Source organism: Cottoperca gobio, chromosome 19 (genome assembly GCF_900634415.1).
Source record: "Cottoperca gobio chromosome 19, fCotGob3.1, whole genome shotgun sequence".
Taxonomy (NCBI): Eukaryota; Metazoa; Chordata; class Actinopteri; order Perciformes; family Bovichtidae; genus Cottoperca; species Cottoperca gobio.
Window position 1 is genome coordinate 5,903,727 of NC_041373.1, and position 17,424 is coordinate 5,921,150.

General features: G+C 38.2%; 1 protein-coding gene across 9 annotated transcripts in view; it reads right to left on the reverse strand.

Annotated features, from left to right (window-relative positions):
* LOC115024441 (rho GTPase-activating protein 44-like) overlaps positions 1–17,424 on the reverse strand; it is a 78,569-nt gene that overhangs the window by 19,801 nt on the left and 41,344 nt on the right. For all 9 annotated transcript variants that reach the window (XM_029455984.1, XM_029455978.1, XM_029455983.1 and 6 more), the window contains exons 2-13: positions 14,969–15,008; positions 13,657–13,776; positions 12,882–12,958; positions 11,713–11,824; positions 11,115–11,191; positions 9,666–9,783; positions 8,424–8,492; positions 8,255–8,336; positions 7,662–7,789; positions 5,843–5,954; positions 2,323–2,404; positions 2,138–2,218 (exon numbers count right to left, since the gene is read on the reverse strand). In XM_029455984.1, the coding sequence (XP_029311844.1) occupies positions 2,138–2,218; positions 2,323–2,404; positions 5,843–5,954; positions 7,662–7,789; positions 8,255–8,336; positions 8,424–8,492; positions 9,666–9,783; positions 11,115–11,191; positions 11,713–11,824; positions 12,882–12,958; positions 13,657–13,776; positions 14,969–15,008 (1,098 nt within the window). The remainder of the gene's footprint in view (positions 1–2,137; positions 2,219–2,322; positions 2,405–5,842; positions 5,955–7,661; positions 7,790–8,254; positions 8,337–8,423; positions 8,493–9,665; positions 9,784–11,114; positions 11,192–11,712; positions 11,825–12,881; positions 12,959–13,656; positions 13,777–14,968; positions 15,009–17,424) is intronic.

Genomic DNA, 17,424 nt, shown 5'->3' on the forward strand with positions numbered 1-17,424 from the left:
TTCAATTAGCTTTGGTCCACCTTATAATGAGTGCATACAACCTCTCAAGGGTTCAGTGCTTTGAATTTACAGTCACAGTGTGAAAATCTAACATAAAAACTGCGATGCTAATTGGTGAGTTTTTGTCTACAGTGTACACTGTCAATAAAATTGACTTGATTATATCATATAAAAAAAGTACCATATTGCATATTCAAAACTTCTACTTTTCACAAGCTAAGAAAAACAGCCCTGATTTCAGCTTTGTGTGAATGGATTTTTGTGCAAAATCAATTTAAATGGTTTATTTAACTTTAGACATGGTCAAGTTCATCTGATAAGATACAAAATCATCCGAATTGCAGTTACAAAGTTTTCCCTGGACAGTGAAACTTAAAATCCCTGGAAATGCATTAATTTAGCTGCCTCTTAGTTAGTGAGATACTTTATAGCTGTCTGGGTTTGAGTACGGTAGGTGTTGATACTGGGTGGTGATAGCCTAGCCCTGAAGCAAGGCACTTAACCCTGAGTAGCTCCAGGGACACTGTCCCTGTAGTTAGTTCACTGTAAGTCGCTCTGGATAAGAGCGTCTGCTAAATGACCTGTAATGTAACGTAATGTAAATACTGAGCCAAATGTAAAGCCACATTCCCACAGATGTTATTTTTTGTCATGTTTTCAGTATAGTAAATATGTGACATGAGAATTTGTAAAGTGAGAAATGTTGGAGGTAACAGAACAATACTGAGCAGGTCAAGTTTCGCACCCTACTTTCTTGAGGTTTAAATAAGATAAAATCCAATACCTAGAGAGCAAACTGTGCTTCTTCAACTCATGCCTTCAACAAGCATACTGAGCTTATTATTATTATTATTATTATTATTATAGCAAACTATATTTCGAGTCTCTTTGTAGGTTTTCTAAGATACAGAAATGAGTCAGTGTGTTTCTGTGGTTCTCCGAGAGCAGCCAAGCTGAATGACTTATCCAGAGCTGGACTACAGTTGAATGAACATCAGGCAGCTCATTCCAGCCAGCAGCAATCATCTGGACGGGTCTGACAGGTCTTCTCAGAGGACGACTGTCTAAAAATACCACCTATTTGTGCGATTTGATGATGACACTGACAGGCGCTGCAGTATCTCTGCTCTTTCAATTTCTCTGCCGTCTCTGCTTTCTCTCTTCTGCCGCGTCGTGCCTTTTGATCATGAGATAAGCCCTTCAGCAAATATCCACGACTCATCTTAATCCAGCAGCAAATCCAGCAACACGTCAGCCACAAGATCTTTCTCAGCAACGTTTCACACTGAGGTCCAGGTTGTCTCTCTGACAGGTGTCGACGAGAAGCACACAGAGTTTCATGGAAGCTTAGCGTTTCCATGGTAACAATTAGTGACATCCGCTGACCAGTGGCACCAAATGACAACCCTAATTAGATTTATTCAGCCCGATATCTAGCGGTGGAGAACGTTCTGCGATCTTTAACCTATGGAACAGTAGCAATACCATAGTGTAGAAATACAAGTTCAGTAAAAGTGCATCAAAATATACTTAAAGTACCAAAAGTAAAAGTACTCATTATACAGAATAATATATATTATATTATTAGACTATAATTATTGATGCATTAATGTGTTAAGATGGGTGTCATTTGAACTATTCTCTGTACTGCTGGGTGGCTTAACCCATAATGATACATCATAATGTATTAGTTGATTATATTTAGTTTTATAATTTTAGATAAAGTAAAAAAAGCTTTAAAATAAATGTAGTGGAGTGGAAAGTACAATATTAGCCCCAAAAAGTAGAGAAGTAGAATTATAAAGTAGCATAAAATGGAAATACTCGAGTACTTGAGTACATGTACTACGTTACTGTCCCCCAATGCCAATATCACAAGTTTACAATCTTTGCAGCATACGACATGCTCCATCCTTAGTTTGTTAACAACGTTGTGGAGCAATGAGGAGGTAAAGAGAGCGTAAAAAGTAAAAAGTCTTATTCACCCAGAATTCATGGCAAATGTGTCCTGCTAAACATAGTCAAGAACTAGAGAGCTTTGTGTAACAGATGAATCTAGAGGTCTATCTGAAGTCTGACTCCCAACAGAGCCCAGGAGAGGACCACAAGGACTTGAAACATGGAAACAGTGACTCACTTAAAGTTGTTGTTGTTGGCTGGGGGGAGCTTCTCACAGGCGTTGAGGAGAGCCTGCAGTCTCTTGTCTTGATCTTGAATGCTGCAGGATGACAGAAAATAAAACAAGTGTTGAATTTGTATGAAATTAAAGATAAAGTTCAAAAGAAAAGCCACAACAACATGATGAAATTAAAAGCTACAGACTTGGAGGCCTGGATCCAGTCGTTGTAGAGCTCGTATGTCATTAACGGCTCAGGAAGCTCCCGCAGGTAGGACTTCAAAGCACCTGGAAAGAAAACGATCCATATATAATGCGGATGTGACTGCATGAGCTTTTAGTGTCTCAGGCCCGTCAATAATGGGCGGCGGGGGTGCATAACTGAATCTCAGGGCAGATACACACATTATTTTTCCCTTATGGAAATGGCAAGGGCACCGTGAATGTCGTTTGCACAAAAATATAAGTAGGCGTTTCTGTAATGCTGTGGTTTTATTGGCTGAATTAAACACACTGCATGCATTGGTTTAGAAAGAAAATCACATACAAAAATGATTGTGTTATCTTATGTTAATTAACTACTTCATCATATCCCCCCTCTCTGTCCAACAATATCAATATAATATAAAAATATTTCCCACGGTTATTTCTAATAATTAATGAACGCTTGTGCCAACATGTTTGACCATTGGGCCCTGCAGTGGGTTTCAGGCTGCGCTGGCAGAAATCACCTGGGCCTTCTGACAGGTGACACCACACTCTGACCTGAAGAAACTTTAAACCCTACAGCCACCTAAAGCTAAGAGCAGCCTTATATCCACATTGTGTCCGCTCAGACTCAACTAAAGTGGCTGTACAGTAAATGGACTTGCATTTATAAAGCTCCTTTCCAGTCTTCTGACCACTTTAAGTGCTTTTACATTACATTTCAACATTCACTCACACATTCATACACTGATGGCAGGGCTGCCATAGGGTGCCACACTTCTTATCCTCTAATCTAATGCTCATCCACACACACTGACACACTGATGGCTTTGCTATGGTTCAGTATTTTGCCCAAGGACACTTTGAGATGAAGACTGGAGGATCAAACCACTATCTTCTGATTGGACCCGCTTTATCTCCACAGCAGCCCCTGCCCAGTAGGCATGGCATGACCGCCATCCCCGTTTACCTACTTCCACTAGTCTTACCAAAAGCTAAGACGATGGATTATGGCAGACCCACAAATACATTGAGAACAGAATAGATTTTGGTTAAATTACTCTTTGCGTGATAATAAATGTAAAATTGATAGTTTATGTGCTTGTTATGTACACAAATGAAACTGCATTCAAACCCACCTACGCTAGTACTACAAGCCCTTTAAAATAAAATATTTCCCAGCACTATTCGATCAGAACTCGTGGGTGGCAGTGTCATTTTCCAGTACTGAGGAGGAAGGCGACGGCTGACTGGGTTTGTCCCTGACTCGTCTCCTTCTTCTCTTTGGTCTGCTGCGTTCATTTCCCCCGGGAGTGCGTAGGATGGATGAGAAATATAAAGTCAGGGCATCCCTCACTGAGAGACTGCTGTCGCACTGTCTGACTGTCTGGATCTGAGGCTGTTGCTAAATAAACACATTAAATGCGTAAATTGTGTTGAAACAGAGCAGTAGACGCGAGAGAGTTTGATATTTACAAAGAAAAGTCTGCTGCTTTTCATTGATGCTGATGGCAGATGAACCTCTGCTCCCCCAGTGGGACAGACTCACAAATGAGATTTGCTGGAGCTAACCCAGTTTAAAATGGGATCATTACAGACGGATACGGCCTCTCTCGCTCCACATGCTCCAGTGAACACAGCTGACTGACTGACTTGACTGATTTGATATTTAATAAAGGAACATAATATTGTTCCCGACAAGTGAAAACATTGGATCTCCAGATTTTGCGGTTTTCATTCTTAAAAATGACACTTTTCTGTTTGTCGCTGCTTTGAATAAATCTAATTTATCTAACACTTCACTGTAACTTTTTTTCTTGTATTTTTAACCTGTCTTATTTTATTTGACCTTTTAATTGTCTATGCTCTTGGCTCTTTAACTTTAATGTTTTCATTCAGGGGTGTGTCCTAATTGGGATACTGGGACAACAGGTAGCAGATAACGAGTCTCATGCGAGACCATTTTTATCCTACAACCTTTTCCTGGGATGTTGGCCCGTGTCGGATTCACCACACTCTTTTAACAACACAAACTTGTTTTAGGTTTTAGCCTGATGTTTAACCTGCTCATGAGGAGGTCGTTAGTTTGTGGGAAGTAAGAACTAATCTGTTTGTACGAGTGGTTCCTGCATAGAGAGTGTCATTCAAAAATGACTTCCCAAAAACTTACGAAACCAAAAAGAAATTCACAGAAAATTCAAAAAAATAAAAAATAAATAAATAAATAAATAAAGGTTAACATGCTTATTGACTCAAATGGCATGTTATATATATCTATATATCTATATATATATATATCTATATATATATATATATATATATATATATATATATATATATATATAAAAAAAGATTCCCAAACCCCAAATCCTTAACAACAATTGTTATTATTATTAATAATAATTAAAGAAAATTGTATGGCACTTTTCATACATACTAAAAATGCTTTACATTTAAAATAAAAAACACAAAATTGAATTAAAAAGAATACAGGTAAATAAGCAAAAATGTAGATAAGAAAAAAGATATTTAAAATGCATACAACTTCATTTAAAAACAGCCGTAGTGTTCAGAAAGTCTTTCCTTTTATGCGTCTTTTTGTGTGTCCCATGTAAAAACAAAGCAGTTAACCACCAAGGTGGTGATGCAGTTGATAAACGTCCTCTGATCGTTTTTAAATGAATAATCTTCTCGTTGTAATGACATTAGAGCGATGATTACACTGGAGGCGCTTGAAGGCACCTGAGGGGATCTTTAGTGACGTATCCCCCTCTGCATGCTGGGAGATAACTTTACACTCTTATACGGTTGAAAACAATTAAATTAGTTTGACGTATTTAAAAATGCATTTGTTCTCAACTATTCAGGATCTAGTGAAAATATTTTTAGCTTATTATTTTGAAGTTATGCAGCAGTCAGCTCCAGTGAGGACAAGCGCCATCATCACAAGAAGAAAGATCAATAACATCTTCATAAAAGCTTTTCTTTCTTTTGTAGTCAATCATGGTTTGGATTTAAAAGCTAATCAGACAAGCAAAAATAACAAATATTGGTGCAGAAGATGAAGCACGTGTCTGACACTAATCCCAGTTATATACTTGGATTTTATCACCAGACATTTTGTGTGATTGTTTATTGAATATGTCCAATAAAAAACAGGAATACAATAAACTAAAACATTTAGCTTTTCCCGCTGCTGACTCTCTTGTAGCATCGAGAGAAGCAAACTGAATCATATTGAAGTCTTAAAGTAATCTTTAAACTCTCATGTGAGGCCATTACATAACACTTTCAAATGAACCTTTAGCAGGAAATCTACTGCTGAGGTTTACGAATGACAGCTGCAGTATCAGTCGTGTGCGCAGGAGAAACACACATAAACAAATATTATGGATTTATTTGATGCAGGAAACTATTTAATTATGATGTTTGTGTAAAAGTGAAGGCAGCGGTGCAGAAGGCTCAGTAACACATGATCGTAAGGGTGTGACAGAAATGTAGAGGAGGTGGAGAGCTCACCTGCGATGGCGTGAGGGTCTGCAGAGTACTCCTGAACATCCAACACACCGCAGTCCAAAGACGCCTTCAGTTTCTTCAGTTTGGAGGCCGAAGGAGCGATTCTGAACAAACCCTGAGACACAAATAATTACGACACGAGTTTAAACCTCCTCTGCACCCCCAGCAGCAGTCAGGAAATTGAAATATTGAAATTAAAAAGGCAAGAAAAAACGGGAGGATGGTAATTTTCCAAGGAAATTTCTCAGATTAAAGTGGTAAATTCACAAGAATAGAATATTGTGGTGTCGTGATCTAACCCTGCAAATTGAGTGATATGGTTCCTTGACAATTTTTCTCGCAAATGTATGACCTAATAATCTTTTTTTATCATAAATCGGTGAGTTTTTTCTCATTCTCTTTAATCTCAGAGAGTTTTTGAGTTTCTTTCTGGGAAATTTGAGACTTCAGTCCAGGAAATTCTGAGCCCTAATACGCTGTTGTACTAATATCCTGACAAAGATAACTGAGGGCATAATTCCTCTGAATTTTATGGCTGAACACATTCTAAAAGAATTAGAAAAACTACCCGCTACACTTTACAATATCCCTCGATAGTAAACTTAAACTAAATGTTGATTATGTTTTTAAGAAATTGTTTTTGTAGTGGAAATTAACTTTGAATCCTTCTACTTAAGCACAATTTTGAGGTACTTTGAGCATTGCCATTGCCACTTTATACTCCTACTCCACTCTTTCAAAAGGGACAACTACGAAATATGCCACACTGTTGTATTAGTTCCACCTTGTCCAGATTCAAGATTATACTGCCAACACGTTAATGCATTAATAATAATCATCCAATCACATAATGTAATAGTATACTGTTGCTATTACAACTATCTAAAAGGGGCAATTCTGCATAATGTACACATTTACTTTTGATACGTTACGAGTACATTTCGCTGAGTCAGCAGGAGTTCTGGAATCAAAAGGGTCAAATTACTTTATTACTTTCAACTGCTGGAAACACCAAGATTTAATTTTATGGCAAGTTAAACAAATCTTTCTCTGCACCATATCCCAAAACATTATCCATAATGTTCAACAAACATCACTGTGGCAGTGGGGTGTGGTTAGGGCGCCGGCTGCTGGGGAGAGACAAGAGTGTCCCAGCTGGAGGCCAGACAGCTGAACAGAATCAGGTAATCAATCACATAATAAATGCATGGTGATGGCCTGGTTCTGTTCTCTTGCAGTAGGCTGGGTTCCAGACCGCCTTCAGCCACGACGCAGCGCAGCCTGGAGAGCAGTGGACAGCAGAGCGACGGACAGGAGAGCTGTGCCTGTGCCTGTGATAGAAAGCTTACCTGTGTGCCAATAAAGCTGTGTGTGTGACACTACACCTCCTCTCTGTCATCCTTATCCCTGACTGTGGACAAGAGTCTCCACGATCACATTAAGTGTAATTATTGTTGAATGGAAATTGAGTTTTCCATGATTTGCTTCTCTTTTAATCTTATAAAGATTTGTTTACGGGGAACATTTACTGTACCCTCAATATATCTCCATTAAACAGTCATTACAAGCTGCACAGCTCATTGGCTTGATAACATTAGAAAATTAGGACAATTCTTACCGTCTCACATTAATTAAACAGTCAAGGACTTTTGCTTTCAGGCTGTAAGCAAATTGCTTTGAGGAAACGAAACTGTAGCCTGAACCTCATTATGTCCCTTCAGTGACTTCATCTCAGCAGTGACTTCTGCAAACGTTTCTCACCACTAAATGTGTTAACTGTGTTTATGTGAAAGATGCAGTCTGTGTTTTTGTGGAGTCTGACCTCCTCCTGCATGCCACACTCCAGCAGCATCGTGACACAGGCCTCGATGGGGAACGCAATATCTCTCCCGCTGAGTGCTAAGTGCTCCTCTAATGATTTCCCATAGCATGGCTTCTCCACCCAGGTCTCTGCAAAACACACAGAGAGTTAAACACACACACTAAAACATGTATAGAATACAGTCACAGCTACATATGCTAAACTTTTCCTCTCAGGCTGCATAAAGTTACCAAAACAAACAGGAAATATATTTTCTGAAGTTCCTTAAAATTCCCTAAAAATCTATTTTCTCCTTCAGCTTCTGGGTCCTGAGAGTAAGGTAACTAATTAGTAATAATTATATATATATATATATATATATATATATACACACACACACACACACACATATACATATATACAACTGCATTTCATTGTGAAATTGTATAATGTATTGTATAATGACAATATACATTTAATTGTTGCTTATTTCGTCACATTTAATGCTTATTTAATAATACCTAAGATTGATTTTACATCAGAGCCTGGGCATGATGTTAGAGAAGTGAAAGCGTCACACAGCAGACGGCATCATGAGAGTGTCTCAAACTCACCCTGATGAGCTTTGATCTGGGGCAACACGCTCTGAAGCAGCTCTAATGACTTCCTGTGGTACTCTGCCTGGACTTCTATCAGCTAGACAGAGAAGAGATCACAGAGTCAGAGCAGAACATTTTTGTTTCTTCACTGAAGCCACAGTCACAGGAGAGATGTTGTACTTACTGTCTGGAAGTAGCTTGAATAGTCAATTTCTTTGGCCACAAAACTGTACATGTCTGCCGATAGCTGATCCTGGTGAAGACAAAAAAAACAAACATATTTCAAACAGCAAAATAAATTATATTAAAAACATAAAATGTGTTCAACAGACATTTTGAGTTGATTTAGTAAGAAAAGCACAGGTGTAACTAATTACACTAACGAGCTGATAATGTAGCTGAGCCTCGTTAATGTTATTGGTTACAAATGTGAGTTTCCTGCTTTGACAAGTCAAAATTAATGAAATGAAATATATATTAGACAACCACAATTTGTGATCTAAATCCTGATATTATTATGAGTAACGGCTATTTAAATGTATCATCTTTCTGTAGAACCGCCTGCAGGTGAAATTAATCCAGGAGGTAAAATGTGGGGAATCATCCTGGTGAGGACAGAGAAGGGAAAGGAAACTGAGTTATAAGCAAAATTAAAAATGCTTAAAATAGTCAGCTTTTCCTTTCCTCGTGTCAAAAAAGTGAGAAATCCAACAGAAAACTGAACTGAAAGCTCAACTTGCTTCACCAAAGTGGCGATCAACATTTTGCTGATAGTGACATTATGTAAATAACTACGGTATGCCGCTTTACACACAAGTGAGTTGGAGAGCGTGTGGGGTTAGCTTCGCCTACCCTCTCTGGCGGACCAACCACTGCTGAGTGATGGAAGAAGCGCCACTAACTGTGAATGTCTGAGAATCCTGCAGATGCAAGGCTTTCATCAGAGGGCCATCGCTCAATCATCATCGTGTTACCTCATTCTGCGATATTTCACCATTTGAGTTTGGCCAGGTGCAGGACAACAGATTCAATGGAGAGGAATAGTCTGTGGATATTTCACCATTTGAAAGCACATTGATAATGGCATGATGGAATTGTATCTAAACCTGCAATAACCTGCAAATTTTTGGCCCCAACTTGGGGGCAGCAGAAACAAGCTGTAAAGTGACATATCGTGACCTTTTAAGTTGATATGGCGGAATTTGTTAGCAAACGGTGGCTGAGCAGGCAGAGTACAGTGACTTTATACAGCTTCTTCTCTGCTGCAGGTGGAAACAACACTATGAGAGCAGTGAGACTTTATATTGATTAGAGCAGCTTTACCCAGACAGATCCCCTAAATTACCTGTAGGATAAAGACATTTAATTTCTATCATTATTGAAATAGTATAAAGTTAATTGTTTGCGAGTAAAGGGGACCACTGACTCGACAGATCTCCATGCGGTTGGCTGCCTCCTCCATCTCTTCCCTGAGGTGGTCGGCCTTGGCTCCTGTTGGCTGCAGGGTGCTGGACAGTCCTGAAGACTTGTTGGACTGATAATACCTGGAAACAAAACAACAGAAACATTGTTTTTGTTCAATATTACCATTGACTGAATCAGCATTCAAATCCTTTACTTAAGAAAAAGTACTAATACCACCCTGTGAAAGAAACTCCACTACAAGTAACAGTCCTGCATTCAAAACCTTACTTAAGTCAGTGTTTTACTATTATTTAGGATGTTTTTGTATTATTATTTCCTCAGTATTAATGTGTATGTCACATTTTACTGCTATAGATGTTTAAGATTGTGCTCATTTTAACTCCCTCATATACTGTTGGGTAGGCTAATCTATAGCAATGCCTCATATTCTATAAGATCAACTTGTTTGTAGCTTTGTCTCTGTCCTGTGAGAACCACGTAGCCACGAGTTTCCCAGAAAATTTGCCTTGTTTTCAGCTTTGTGACAATATACATGGTTTGCACTGGACAGGAAGGGGATGAAAAACTGTAATCTGAAGAGTAACTAAAAGTACAAAATTGTACCTCTAAAATGTAGCGGAGTATAAAGTTACTTTGAATTGTACCCTCAAATGTATACTCAAGTACAGTACTTGAGTAAATGTACTTGGTTACACTCCAACACTGTGAACACAGCATGTTAAACTAAACCTTCAGCAGTTTAAGACTTGTTTGCATAGATTGATAATCATTGACAACAGAATCTGACAGCTAGCAAAATGACTCATGGCAAACAAGAGTTTAAAAAAAAAGCCAGTTTAAGTCTTCACTTGACACTATCTTTACACATCCTCATTCATTCAATTCAAGCTATTTTCTCTTCCAATTCAAACCGTCCTCTGCTCTCTCTGTCTGACTTTCTGTCTGAGTTGAGTCTCTGGGTGGAGATAATATGCCGCGCTGCCAGAGGAGCTCTGCAAACTGATGATAGGAAAAACTGTCTCAGATTTGGGTCACTAAAAAAACTGGCTGGCTGAACTGCAGTGAGGAAAATCACATTTCTCTCCATGTCACTGTTTAGACGGGCACTGAAATGATGACAGTGAATCAGCACAAAGAAAGTGTGTGTGATTGTAGGATTCAGACTTCAGAAAACAGCTTTTGATTAGACAGGAGAGAAATCTGCACTGACATGAGGTTATTCCTCTGTTTCGGTCTTTTCATGGGATTTGTTGAATAACATAAATCTAAAATATCACCAGTCTTATAAGCAGAAATAATGAAATAGGCATTAAATATGTTTTTCACACTCCATACATTCATGGTTACAGTCATCACTGTGTGCAATCGTATCCCAGTGGCCTTCAGTGTGACACTTCAGGTCCATTCACAGGGGATGGAGTTTCTCACATCACAGTAGTAACGGACTCACCGTGTGCGAGCTGAGTCCATGTCCAGGACCAGCTTCGCTAAATGTTTCCTTTGTTTCTGGATATTTGGGATTTCCACCTGAGAGGACAGAGCAGAGAGTTGTTGTTGGTGTGAAAAAGGAAACACACTCAGTATTGTCAGAGGCTTTGCACCTGTGCTAGCAAAACTCTGGTCTCATGAAGATTAGTTTACTGGCTAATTTACAGAGTAATCATGTACAGTATGTCCTGTATTAGACACATGTAGGTGCAGCCCTGTACAAGCTGTTCAACTGAGAGTACAGTGCAGGTTTGTCTGAGAAGTTTCAGGGACTATCAAAGGGCATCAACACAATTTCTCTTATTTATTTTTTTTAACGTTTTGGTCAGTCTGGGGTCTACTTGAATATATTTTTCTCCATGGATTTATGTATCTAGTGAAAACACCATCAAGTTTTTTAATCTATTGGAAAGATTATAAACCAACTTGAATTACACAATTTTTTTTATATAATATGTTTGATTTTTAATATAATGTGTTTGATTTTTAATATAATGTGTTTGATTTTTAATATAATGTGTCCATTAATGACGCAGCCCTTCACAGTGTGGCTTCTGTACCTCTGCGAGGTCGTACAGAGGCTCCACGACGTCCCGCTCGATGGTGAGCTCGAACAAGATGAGCTCGTGAGCGAGTTTGTCCTGCGTCTCGCCGCAGAGCTTCAGCATCTTCCTGCAACAGACAACAGGACCAGGAAACAACAGCGATCAAACAGAGAGCATGCGTCACGATGTAAAATGCAGATCTGAGGTTGTCTCGGGCACAGTTTCTGAATCGCTGATATTTATGCACCTTCTCTCACAACTCTAATAAACAACAGTGAAGCCTAAACAATGCAGCAAGGTGATGTAACACTGTGTAACTGTGCATAAACACAGCCATGACAACGGCTTGACTTCAACATGTGCATATAAAACATGTCTTTTATTTTTCTATCTGCCAAATGTTTGTGTTTGCAAAGGAGATAAAAAATGTTTTAATTGACGTCCACACGTCAACTCAAGTCTTGAAAAATAGATTTTTAAGCTCAACGCACTGCAACGACATGAACGCATGCAATAGACAAAACAAAATGATTAAAGTAAAGTAAACAACACATTTAGAAAAAGTGCTGCAAAGTGAGAAAACACAACTAAAAACACAAACGCTGAAAATCCCAAAGTAAAGGACAAAAGTATGAATTACAAAACAGTTGAATTCACTTAAAGTAAATTAGTCAACACTGTAAGTTGTTTTGTTTGTTTTTTAACATTCTACTTTCAGATATTATTGCAGATATTTGCAGTTAATCTGGTGTTAGCCTTTTTTTATATTTTTAACCAATCTATTTAAATAATGATAATAATTCAGATAATAATCTGAATCATGCAATCATTGTTTTTTAGTGGTAAAAACATGTATATTCTTTCCCTTTCCCCCTTTTTATTATATTGTTGTTGTTGGTTTTATTTAAATTGTATTTATTTTCTGTGGATATTGCTTTAGTTATTTATTTTCTGCCTGGGTTCCTGTATTATGGAAGCCGGAAACTGTCTGATTGTATTTCATTAATTAATTATTTTAATGCATACATTTGAATAATTCTTTAATATTTCCTGTCAGTTATGTTGTTGGTACTGTTGACACTGTTTTGTTTGAATTGGAATTTTTTTATAATTAAAGTGTTGAAAAATAATAATAACAATATTATATAATCATAATATTAAAAACCGTTTCAGTGTGTACTCACCCTAGTAGAGACTCGTCCCCGAGCACAGCCGCCCCCTCTACCATACATTGTGCTAGTGTTGTTAGAGGAAGCTTCTTCTGCACAGAAATAAACACACACACGGAGCGAACAATCCATCCTTTTATTCTCTTAAACTGTTTGGTATCATCAATTTGTTTACTGTTAATTGTGATGAAGGAGATACTTTGCAATGAAGCACCTGCTTTATTTTAATCACATTTTATGTAATTAAGTTGTTGTTCTCACTTTTCCTTGGGCTCGGCTTATCTGTCTGTTTGTCTGTCAACAGGATTACAGAAAATCTGCCGGCCTGATTCTAATGAAATTTAGTGGAAGGGTGTAGCATGGGCCACTGAAGAACCAATTAGATTTTGGAGCAGATCTGAGCGGGGGCCAATACACAAATTATGTTTCTCTTTTGTTAACATTATGAGAAAGGGACATTTGCGCTGTCTTGACGTGGTGTCGGAATAATCAGAAAAAAATGGGAAGTTTCATGTGAACGCCCCTCAAGTCAGAACAACAACTCTAAAACAGATAGCAACGTGTTGTTTAAACTCTCTGAGCAATAAAATACAACACATCTTATGTTTAGCGTCCATGTTGTTCCCACATTTGGACTTAAAGCTCATGAACACACTGAAGTCGGAAGAACAACTTCACAACTGAAATGGGAACATTTGAGCAGCATGTAAATGCACCATTGGCCCTTGCGGAGGTCTGCGCTCTCCGAGTGCCATACTAGTTATTTAAGTGTTTTTGGGTGGCTTCTCACCGAGGGCGACCTGACAGACTTCTTGTCCACTTCCACACCTTGCTGGCCCTGCAGACAGGCGGTCAACTTCTTGTGTGTCCCGTGGGAAACCTGCTTGACCAGCTCCAGACGTTTCTCCACCTGAGACACAGATAGAAAGAAAAGACGTGAGGCAGGATAACACATACTCATGCACAGATTAAAGGGACAGCTCACCCCAAAAATCATATATGGTCATCCTCTTACCTGTAGAGCTATTTCTAGATTTTAGATTGTTTTGGTGTGAGTTGCAGAGTGTTGGAGATATCGGCCAGTAAAGATGTCTGCCTTCTCTCCAATATTATGGAACTAGATGGCTCTCAAAGCGCCAAAAATACAGTTTCAGGAATTATGAACCGGTTACTCAAGATAATCTACAAACCTTGTTACTGTTACTTGTTACTAACTATTTTCTTTACCGTATCACCGCGCAGAAGGAATTGGCATCTGTTCCTGGACCAGATATGAGATATAAACATTAATGGCGCCCTCCTCAGCCAAGCCGTAACAGTTAGCTATCTCAGGTAGATCCCAGGAGAGCCTCTCGTCCATGAGTAGATGCACGCTTCCTTCTGCGTGGTGAGGTTGGTGGGTGTAATTTGGTGAAAAGAAAATAGTTCCTACATGAAACTGCTCACAATAAGGTCTGTGGATTATTTTAAGTAACTGGGTCATAATTCCTAGACTCGGTAACTCACACCAAAACAATCTAGATTGATAAATAGCTCTACAGAGGAAAAATATGTGTTTTTGATTTTGGGTTGAACTGTCCCTTTAAGTCAATTTCGGGACATCCCTATTGCCAGTTACAGACATGCACATGCAGGCACTTACAGCCTGTCTGCCTGGCATCAAAACAAGCTTCCTCTCAGCTGGTGACACTTATACAACACCATTACCTGTCTCACTTAAATGCCTCTCATTTCATTAATAACCCGACTCAGTGGAATCCACGTCCTTGCTGCTGAGGGCATTAATCAGATCAATTACAGTGTTGCACCATGAGTCAATCAGTGGGGACGTTCAGCCTTTTGTCTCACAAAGAAGTTCAATTTCAGTGCTCATTAACGTCGCCTAAAGGCAGTACAGTAAGCCATTTGAAAAAGTCATTTCATGCACACTGAATACTTTGCACCGAGGATGGGGTTTTTCCTGTGAGAGGCAGCAAACATCATTTAGAAGGATATTGAGAACACACACACACACACACACACACACACACACACACACACACACACACACACACACACACACACCACACACACACACACACACACACACGATTGATTAGTACCTGTAGTAGGTCGTCACTTAATACTTCTGTTTTTTCAGCCCTGAAAGAGAAGAGAAGAAGAAGAGGTTGTTAGGGTGGATGGGGGAAGTACATGACTTGATGCCGTGGGAACTGGGCAACATACACACTTACTACTCATTCAATGTAATTACGTCATTTGCTGAATTTGTGCACACATGATAAAGAGTATTGCAGTTACAGCCTGAAGCTAAAATAGGAATGTTTATTTTTCAACAGTTTTAAGGGTTTGAGATAATAAACTACAAAGTCTCAGGATGGAAATCCGAGTTTAAATGTCACTCAGGATGCTTTTTGGATGGAGAGATCCGGAAGCAACTATATATGTCAATCTCTTTGTATATATGAAACCAATTGCAAGTCATTCCTGAGGTAACTCCCTTTTTCCATGTAAGTTTTTTTTGTGGTGCTTTTGCTGCATGTGGTGAGAAAGAAATGTCAAAATCAAATTTCCTCCACTTCTTCTACGGATTCTACAGAAACAACTGTTAACAAAGTGAAATGCCTCCGCAGTCAACACTAAACAGTCTCAAAATTAACGATAGTTAAGGTTAAATCCATCGCATGAAAGATAATCTCACCGCACACAACGATGCAGAATCACGACTTATATCAGCTCATAATATAATAACCGCCAGATAATGTAACTATCTGCTTAAGTATGATGAAGCTGTTACTCTAAATCGGATGAAAATATAAGAAAGCTTGTTGATTAATTTGATACACACACAATACTTGTTAGTGGATACATTCAGTGTTAATTTGTATTAACAATATGACAAATATAAAATACTGTGAGCCTTAACTAATGATCTGTTCTGTAATAATATCATGTACAATAAAGCTTTTAAAGGGAACATGTTCAACTCACGTTCCTAATTTATCTCTCCCTCTATTACAATTCATACTTCAAGCTGAAGTGATTTTTAACTTTTTTTTATATATGTATTTGTGTATATGTGTATTTGTATTCATGATTATGATTGAATATGTTCAATAATCTATAAACCATAGATATAAAGCTGGGAAAAAAATAGAAAAAACAGTTGGCAATAATGTGAATATGATTGTAAGAGTCTTAAGACCGCTCACAGAGAGTGAGGTGTGAAAGCACCGAAGCTTGATCTAAATCTAAAACGTTAAATATACAAGGAACGAGGCTACGGGGAACTGAAGGTTAATAATACAGTACAAGATGGAGGAAGAATGCTGCCTGGAGTGTGCTGGCCCTTGAGAAGCACCTGCACCTGCCTTCACTGCAGCTCAGCAGAGAACATTAAAACCATGAAGCAACAGCAGAGGTTTCTTTCAACTGCTGGTTTCTGTCTGCGCTGATCCAGCTCCAAACACATTGATGTTATACAGATTATAAATCAGGCTGAAAGCCTTTTAGCATTAAGATGTTCTTTATTGCATCGTATGCAGTTGCAGACATAGAAATCAATGTGGTTTGAAGAACAATCTGAGTGTGTGGCAACAAAACATGTGATTCATCATTTACAAGCACTTACTTCAGAGATGAACAGCCTTGAAGTAGCATCGGCATACCTGTACAGTGATTTATAACCAATGCTGCTCACACCCTGAAACAGCTGGAAGCTCTTAGGCCTGCAGAATGTTACCCCACAAAATATTCTCCCAACATAAATACACCGTCACTAACTCCGTTTCATCCTGGCAGGTTTTGATTGTCACATTTCTGATGTGATGTGATTCTGATTTAATTGACTTGTCAACAGCCTTGACAGTAGTATGATTGATAAACAGGTAAGTGTGACTTGAGGTGAACAATTCTTTGCTGTAAAATAGATAACATGGGTCTAAATTGAAACTGCAGCAGCTATAAGGACATTTGAAGTATTTATTAAGTACAGCAAATATCAACAATTATAACATCTATGAAGACATATTTTACATAATTATAACAGTGTTTTAATAAATTATGATTTGTTATTTGTTTATACAGCTGTTGACAAATGCATTAGGGACTTAAGGAATAGTGTTGCCATTCTTACCTAATACTTTTCTTTTTAAAGCTATGAAGATGTAATATAAAGCGTTAGCACATTTTTACATTTCCGTATATCGAGACAAGAGTCTTGGTATAGTTTTTAATCTGACATGTCTATGGGTCAGTTATGTTTCTTCAAATTGATGCCCATTCTGTTTGCAACATAGGACTTTGATTTCACTAGCTAGTCGTTTCATTTACTACATTTACTTCAGACAGTTCATAAAACTTACTTTAATTAAAAATTAAAAATTAAAACAAAAAAAAAAGTTGGCTACAGTATGAGGATGTGGAAATGTATTTTATAATTAATTATAGACCAATACTTAATTAATTAAAATTTGCCATGAATATGAGGTTAGAAAATACAACATCTGATTTAGCTTGACTACCGATATAAACCACGCCACCTGCCGGTCTTCTATCC